Raw genomic sequence first — 8,658 nt, 5'->3', positions numbered from 1 at the left:
AAAACCGAACGTCTATTTGAAGTTTCATGAAGTATGGACGAGTTATACGGCCCGTATAAAATTATATGGGCCGTATAACAAGTTCGTATAACATGACCGAAGGAACGGACTCTACGTAATCCTTTAGTAAAATGGCCATAACTTTTTGTACGATGTCCCCTTGACCCTCATAATATACCGTTGGAAAGGTATTTCAAAGGGCTACAACTTTCAAGATAGAAGTTTTCACAAATTCCTAACGCAAGTACCCGAAAACGGCCATAAGTACGTGTACTATCCTAGACTTAGACGAATTTAGAAGGCCTTAAGAACTTCACTTTTTGGTTTGACTTCAAAACGACTGTTTACCACCCGAGTTCATCCCAAATAGATTCGTATAGCTAAAATATCACCTTTATACTAGATTCATATATTTATACCTAATTCGGATTTACGGGATGTTACACTTAGTTGACTTCTCTATCGCAATACTTCCAACCTTGACGTATGACTAACATATGAGTTAAATGCTTCAAATCTTCTCTAGAAACTACTACTCCTTTCGTCCCAATTTATATGACACCATTTGACTTGACACAGATTTTACAAAAGAAAGTAGACTTTTGAAATTTGTGATCCAAAACAAGTGTTAGATTTTTGTGTAGTTGTAAATCATGTCATAAAGTTAAATTATTTGAAAATATGGAAATGTGATATTTTATTTGGGATAGACTAAAAAGTAAAGCGTGATTAACATGGTTTATAAAATTCCTGCCAGCATTGAGTTTTCTCACGGCACGAGCCTTGCGTTAGATTAACGGATGCTCCACTTTTTTCCACTGTGGATGAGCAGGAAGAAGCCATACACGGCACAGAATCAAACACGACACGACAAACCAACAATGTTTGTAAGCAACTCCTTTAACCATCCTCAGTGTGCAAGAAACAATGACGTAGTCAGTTGCCAATAGAAGTGTGGGTCCCTTCTTTTCAAAAGAAAACACAGCCGTTAAATATAAGTTTTGCGAAGACCATAGCCTCACATGTAAAATCTCTTTCTGAATGAATGATAGTCTCCAATTCCATCCATGAGACACCAATTTCCCACAAAATTTACCAAAATTAAGTTCCTCTGCTCTGTTAATATATCACTATTGCTATGGCATTACTTCTGTCAAGTGTGCAATTTCAACCTTCACTAAGAATTCTACATTCTGTACAAAAAAGGCAAAATCCAGGGAACATTCTTTACAAAAGGTCTCAATTTTACCCAAAATCCAAAACTCAATTCTCTTTTCGGTCCCTGAATTCGGCTTCAATTAATGGATTTTCCGTACAAGAATATCCTGAAGCTGATTCATTGAGGGAGAATGTGGTTAAATGGATGGAATTTATTCGAAATGTGATTCCAGGTGGAAATTGGTGGAGGCTTTCATCAGAAGATGTAGACATTGGAGCAACAGCAAAGCCTGTGACTGTACTGCGTGCTCTTCAAAGAATGTGGGAATTGATAGCTGAAGATAGTTTACTCATTTTTGCTGCTTTTACTGCACTCATTGTTACCGCTGTACGTTCTCCATCTCCCCACTTATATCATACTCCCTCCATTTCAATATGTTTGTCTAGTTTTAACTCGGCACGGAATTTAACAGAGTAAATAAGACTTTTGAATCATGTGGTTTTAAATTAAATATATATATATATATATAGAATATACCAAAATTCCATTTGATTTTGTGGTTACAAACATGCAATGTGGAAAGTTGGAATTAAAGAGTTGCCAAAAAAGTAAAAGACATTCTTTTTTTAACGGATTAAAAAGGAAAGTAAGACAATTAAATTGAAACAAAAATGGTACTATGTTGTATTGTGAAATTGCTAACTGAAAATTACTCCTTTCGTCCCAATTTAAGTATTTTAGTTTGATTGGACACAAAGCTTAAGGAATAAAAAGAGACTTTCGAGTCTTATAGTCCTAAATTAAAAATGTGTATAATGTACTAAAATGTCCTTTAAATCTGTGGTTTTAAACTTGCAATATAGGATGTTTGAATTGTCAACTTACTAAATATAGAAAAATGCACTCCTCTTGGGACATACCAAAAAGGAAAGCAAGACACTTAAATTGGGACGGAGGGAGTACTACTATGTTATATTGTGAAATTGCTAACTGGAAATTACTTTGCTATGCATCAGTTATCAGAAATATCTATCCCACATTTTCTGACAGCATCCATCTTTTCGGCACAAAGTAGCAGTATCCCAGTGTTCCACCGGAATGTGCGAATCTTGGTTGTGCTATGCATCATTTCAGGAATATGCAGGTCCATATCTTCTTGTATCACTGTCAAGTCAACTTGAACAAGTATAACTTAATCTGATTTTGAGGAGCAGTCACAGTTTTGGCTATACATACATTTTGACAAATAAACTGTGATGGAGAAAATATCAATTCAAATTGAATAAAGGGGGCAGCCCGATGCACAAATCATCCCGCGTTAGCAGGTCCGGGGAAGGGCTACACCCCAAAGGGTGTGATGCAGACAGCCTACCCCTAATGCAAGCATTAATGGTTGCTTCCACGGCTCGAACCCGTGACCTATAAGTCTCACAGATACAACTTTACCGTTGCTCCAAGGCCACCAATTCAAATTGAATGGATGAAAAATAATGTTACGACATGGATCGCGATTAATTTCTTTTCATTTTCTTCCGATAAATTATGTTCATATTTACTCATTTGAAAATTTTGTTTTAAATTATCAAGTTGCATGATCATTTAATCAATAAAATAGGAAAAAGAAATTGTCAGGTTGCATGATCAAAGTTCTCCTCTGTAGATGGAGCGTTGAACTAAAGACTTAATGTACTTATTGTGCATTATCGCTGCTTCTGTCATCCTTGGTTTTGTAATCTTTTTCCAACCTCCTTACGCTATGTTCTGCCAGCTTTTATGAGCATTCTAACATATTTGTTCGTCTCCCTCTCCAATTTGAGCAAACAGTGGTGTGCGAGGTTGCTTTTTTGGGCTCGCAAATATGATCCTGGTGAGTCTTATATCACTTTTTAGATTTTTGTTTGTATGAACACGAGTCCAAGAAAACAGAAAAAGAAGAAGAGATGAATTCAGTTATTATATTGTCTTTTTATTGGGGTTATCCTAGTAATACTGGTTTTGATTACAGTCTGTCAAGAATTGGCCAAGATAGCTAATACTGTATCTCATGACCGTCCAACCAAATAGGCTTGCCTTCCTATCTCCAACGTCGAGAGGCCAACTACTCCTTTGAATCTTAAATATCCAAAAAAAAAAAAAAAAAAAAAAACTTTGATATCACCAAATGTGGCTTTTGACCTGAAGAGATTGATTTTACCAGACCGAAAAAATCAGTATAATTAATAATCTTTTTAAGGTTAATGTATTCAAGGAAAGAAGACTCTTTAATTGCCTTGTACTTGATCTTCATTTGCAGGTCAAACGAATGAGGGAAAAATTATATTCCACTCTTCTTCTTCAGGTTCAGGAAACTCTATTTGGTTATTTCGCTTAAACATGAATAAGCCATTATTTTTCTTGTCTTAGAAAGAAGTGAGATCACTTCTATGTGAAAAGCAGATCCTTATGTATTCCTGTCTTTACCTTTTTTTTGTAGGATATATCCTTTTTTGATTCTGAAACAGTTGGTGATTTGACAAGTAGGCTAGGGGCAGATTGTCAACAAGTGTCTCGTGTAATTGGAAATGACCTAAATCTGATTTTACGCAATGTTCTCCAGGTAAGATTTCCTAAGATGTCTAATGTTTTCAGATATTCATTTTTGAGTTGGTAATTTGCTTTTATCCTTTTCAGGGAACAGGTGCATTAGTTTATTTGTTGATTTTGTCCTGGCCACTGGGATTGTGCACATTGGCTATCTGCTGTGCACTATTCACGATAATGCTATTATACGGCCAGTAAGTTTTTTCCTCAGTGTTTTACTTGTATGGATCAGATGTATAGTAACTTAGAATCTTATTTACCAGATGGACATAGGCAATCAGTAAATCGTGCATGGTTTTAATCATCTATTATAAATGAGAAGTTCCAAGGATAACTGTTCCTACTGAAGACTTTTGGTCACTACTCTTCTGAGTTAATGTAAGGACCGACTTATTTAGAGTAAGAGGTGAACGAAACTCTTACTTCAGGAAATTAAACAAATCGTGACAACGGCCAAGGTAGCCTCTGCGCCCCAGGGCTCTGGTCTGATAGCAAAGGTACTATAACACGAGATGTGTGGTAACTGCAGAGTCCTTGCTGGTGAACCAGGTATTATACTTAAATAGAGAAGGTAGAGGCCCGTTATTCATCGGATTTTGAAGCTGGAAATAAGGGATTGATAAGAATCGAGTTAGTTGCGAGAATAAGATGAAGAGACTAGAATAAATATGTGGAACCTTTAATTTTGAAATTAAAGACAAGAAAATAAAGATAGAAGAATAGAATTTTGAAGATGATAGGCTAAGAACCCTAATTGATCATAGTAAATAAAAATTAGCGGATTACGACTAATTATGTTACTAATGGATTTTAATTCAAGCACTTAGATAGCAAAAGTGATCTAGACCCCTAATTGAATAATTAGAGACAATAATTAATATAAGACTAGTTACCTTCTTTAATTAGAACCAAAGATATCAAGTTTAAAGAATTAATCTACCTTTTAAGGATCTCTTGTAAGGTTGCAAGATAATCAAGTAGCCAACATACACAGGTTTTAAAGAGGAGAAACTTTCAAAATTGTATTGATAATAATGGGTAGCAAAAATAATGAACGACGTCCTGCTTACATTAGGGTGGAGCGTGTAGAAGCTCTTCCAAAAGGGTTGTGATTCAAATCCTATACTACTTTGGATAACAAGTCCTTGGGAAAAGGAGAAGTAATGAAATTTAACTAGGAAAAGATATAAGGGAACTTTGACTAGTAAACTAAGAAAGCATGTAATTCCTAAAAAGAAATAAGGTAACTTTGACTAGTAAACTAGGAAAGCATGTAACTTGTCCATAGCTAACTAGGAACAAAACTGGGAAACTTTAACTCCTCCTTTCCATGTCTTGGGGGTGAATCCTCCTATCCTTTTTGACTGATTTTGGGCACGAAGTTGGCCCCTTTGTGGGCTGATTTAGGCGCCTAATATAGGGCCTTCTTCGCTAGTTATTGGTCCCCAATCTACCTCATCTTGAAGGTGGACGTAGACCATAAAATAAGTGTAGCACTTAGCCAACTCCTCTCCACAAGACTTGAGCTCTTCTTCCACAATAAGTACCTTTAAAATAGTCTCTATATTATGCTATCTTATCTTAGTAGCAAATGAGGGTACCAGAATACTTTGTTCAAGTAGGTGAAGAAAACTTATACTTGAGACTTAGTGCAATTTATGATTTCTACTTCTTCTAACCCTCTCTCTCTGTGCCTGCTTCTTTTCATAGATACCAGAAGAGAGCAGCTAAACTAACTCAGGAGTACACTGCTTGTGCCAATGAGGTAATTTTAAGAAGTTAATTGGTCCATTTTCTCCCTATATGCTGTAAGTTAAATTTTCAATTATATCCTTTGATGTGATATAGGTTGCCCAAGAGACATTCTCTCTCATGAGGACTGTACGAGTATATGGAACCGAGGAACAAGAACTGCGAAGGTAACTACTAGAAGAAGGGATCTTTTTTTTCGTGTTTTGTTTAATACTGTCAGGAGTAAGCATATAAACATATGCAAAATATAATTATACGCAGCTACTCAGTATTAACAAGAACTCGACAATACCATTTTCTAGAGCAGGTATGCACAGTGGATGGGGAACTTAGCTGATATAGCCTTGCGTCAAAGTGCTGCTTATGGATATTGGAACTTTAGCTTCAACACACTCTATCACTCAACACAGGTCAAACTCTTATCCATTGTTTAACACTGGAGTATCTTTCTTCTCCCTTCGTACCCTTCCATCTTTTTTCCTTGAGTTAATAAATGAGGAACTTTTTTTTTTGGCAGAAAAACATTTCAAATATCAGGGTGCTAAGTTCTGAAAATTGTGAAAAGGAAGAGAAATAAGAGAGAACACGGCTTGATTATTCCCCTCAAGCTATTAATTTTAAATAACTATGGTTATAGGCGCTTAAAAGGAATGAAAATCACTACATAATTACAATAGGAGTTTTTGAAATATAGTAGATAGCTTGATTTACTTCGAATTCAACTTCGAATCAATAGACTCCTACAATAGACTACACAAATGAGCATCAATCGTTTCCCATTGTCCCCTATCCTTTTCATTAATATCCTTAGCCTTTTTAATTAAGTAATCTTGAACACATTTGTCCCGTACACCATTGTTGAATTGAAGAAGACCAAGATAAATTATTTGCACTATCTATCAAGGTTTCAGTAGTGATAGAATAGTTTGAATTGCTGGAAATCATGGTTTTAGAACCGAAAACATCCGATGCAAGTGATACTTCCATATATTAGATGAAGTAACCTCAAATTATGAATAAGAGACTATTACCAGAGAATAATAATGTTCAGAAATGCTTAAAGTAGCCCGGGACAGAACAGACATGCCGAAAACAGATAAAAAGTCCACCAGAAGTTGGCTGCCTGTGGTCTGAATGCAGTGTAACCTGGATGAGTAATGTTGGAATCAAGGGGAGTGTCCTACTTAAGAAAAAAACTCACTGAAAGTGGTCGGAGGACGATTCACGCACCGGCGAGTGAGCAGATCCCCAAAAGATACCCCTCTGATTGGAACATGACAGCGCGTTGTGGTTGAGACTTCAGACGACGGCAGAATGCTGGGTTTTGGTCGCACAGATGTCCTGATTGCTGTAGTAATGTTGATTTGATCACAACACTTGTAGAAACAAGGTAACCTCGGACAGCCGTGAAAGTCGTCGAAAAATGGAACGACAAAGGAATTCTCTTCCTATGTGTTTCTGGTCTCAACCACACTCTGATACCATGTGAAAAGGATATTAAATCAGAGAATTGATTGTTCCCTCAAGCTATTGGGGTTTAAATAACTATGTTTACATGCTCTAAAAAGGAAAGAAAATTGTTACATAATTGCAGCAGGAGTAAATCAAGCTACCTACTATACTTGCGCTTATTCTAAAATATTCACGGGATTCTAACAAAAACAAATGTCAAATAGAAGCTAGTGAAGTAAACATAAAGAAATGCTTTTCCAACATCATTTTTTTTTGATAATGGTAACAATTAACTATATATCCACAGGTATACTACATCAAAAAGAATGTAGTCCCCCTTTCAAAATGTTACCCCTTACAGCTTGATCTCCTATCTATATTCTTCCTTACAAGTAATCTAAAACATCAAAAATATCTTCAGTTTGACCTAAAACTTCCTGTTTACACCAAATATAGTATAGAGCTAAGCAATTCATTTTAAACTTCTGTAGCTCACTTTGTTTTCCCTCAAAACATCTCTGATTTCTTTCTTTCCATACTGTCCACCAAATACATGCTAGGACAATTTTCCATCTCTCTTCCTGTCTTGCAGCATTGCCATCTCTGTTCCAGCAGCTAAGAACTCCTTTAATGCTCCCTGGTTTCACCCACCTGATCTTCCTCAGACTGATGAATATCTTCCATAACTGATCTGCCCATTTGCAGTGTAAAAAAAGATGGTTGATTGTCTCTGCTTGTTCCCCACATAAATAGCATCTAGAGCACAACTGGAACCCCCTCTTGTTTAAATTCTCATGAGTCAACACTACTTCCTTTGCCAATAGCCTGGAAAAACAATTTACCTTGTAAGGTATTTTAGTTTTCCATATCATCTTCCATGGCCATCCTACCTCCTGGTTGTTTGATGTGTTCAGGTCTCTGTAAGCAGAATTTACAGTGAACAAACCTTTGTTGTCTATCTTCCAAACCATAGTATCTCTTTCTCCTGTTAAATCATTGAATTGATCAACTGTGGAGTAGAAGGCCGCTATTCTTTCCATTTCTCAGTCATTTAAATGTCTTATGAGGTGTAAATTCCAACCTTGTCCTGTCCATAATTCAGCAACTGTAGCTTGTTGTTGAAGGCATAATGTGTATAGATCTGGATAGAGTTGCTTTAGAGGTTCATGACCAATCCACTTGTCATCCCAGAAGGAAACTTTCAGGCCATTGCCAACTTTGAAACTGGATCTGTTTATGACTAAAGGCCATAGATTTCTGATTGTTCTCCATACACTACAACCATATGGTATTGTCACCACATTTGTCATCCAGCTATTCTCCATACCATACTTTGCAGAGATGACCTCCTTCCATAGCATATTGTCAGTTGTTGCAAATTTCCATAACAATTTCATCATCAAACTTCTATTCTGCATTTTCATGTCTCTGATCCCCACACTTCCTTCTTTCTTGTTCACTGTTACTTCCTCCCAATTGACCAGATGGAACTTTTTCTTGTCTTCATTACCCTGCCAGAAAAAATTCCTTCTTAAGGCATCAATTCTTTTTATCACACTCACTGGAGCAGGGAAAACTGACATCATGTAAGAAGGTAGAGCATCAAGCACACTGTTGACCAAAGTTAGTCTTCCTCCCAAGGAGAGATATTGACTTTTCCAGTTTGTTAATCTCTTCTCACACTTCTCCACCACCCCATTCCATATTCCCTTAGA

General features: G+C 36.5%; 1 protein-coding gene across 6 annotated transcripts in view; it reads left to right on the top strand.

Annotated features, from left to right (window-relative positions):
* The first annotated feature begins 783 nt into the window (after nt 1-783).
* Nucleotides 784-8,658, top strand: part of LOC132044300 (ABC transporter B family member 26, chloroplastic) — a 30,859-nt gene continuing 22,984 nt past the window's right edge. For 5 of the 6 annotated variants that reach the window (XR_009412100.1, XR_009412102.1, XR_009412099.1 and 2 more), the window contains exons 1-9: nt 786-1,546; nt 2,176-2,303; nt 2,984-3,026; nt 3,453-3,497; nt 3,633-3,755; nt 3,830-3,933; nt 5,450-5,504; nt 5,588-5,658; nt 5,799-5,901. Coding sequence is in view for 2 of the 6 variants with exons in the window: in XM_059434786.1 (XP_059290769.1) it covers nt 1,139-1,546; nt 2,176-2,303; nt 2,984-3,026; nt 3,453-3,497; nt 3,633-3,755; nt 3,830-3,933; nt 5,450-5,504; nt 5,588-5,658; nt 5,799-5,901 (1,080 nt within the window). In the remaining 4 variants the exon portion in view is untranslated. Of the gene's footprint in view, nt 1,547-2,175; nt 2,304-2,983; nt 3,027-3,452; nt 3,498-3,632; nt 3,756-3,829; nt 3,934-5,449; nt 5,505-5,587; nt 5,659-5,798; nt 5,902-8,658 lie in introns of all 6 variants that reach the window. The other variant, XM_059434787.1, reaches the window with a different exon arrangement.

The sequence above is a fragment of the Lycium ferocissimum genome, unplaced genomic scaffold (assembly GCF_029784015.1).
Source record: "Lycium ferocissimum isolate CSIRO_LF1 unplaced genomic scaffold, AGI_CSIRO_Lferr_CH_V1 ctg4154, whole genome shotgun sequence".
NCBI lineage: Eukaryota > Viridiplantae > Streptophyta > Magnoliopsida > Solanales > Solanaceae > Lycium > Lycium ferocissimum.
This window is presented reverse-complemented; position numbering and strand designations above follow the sequence as displayed.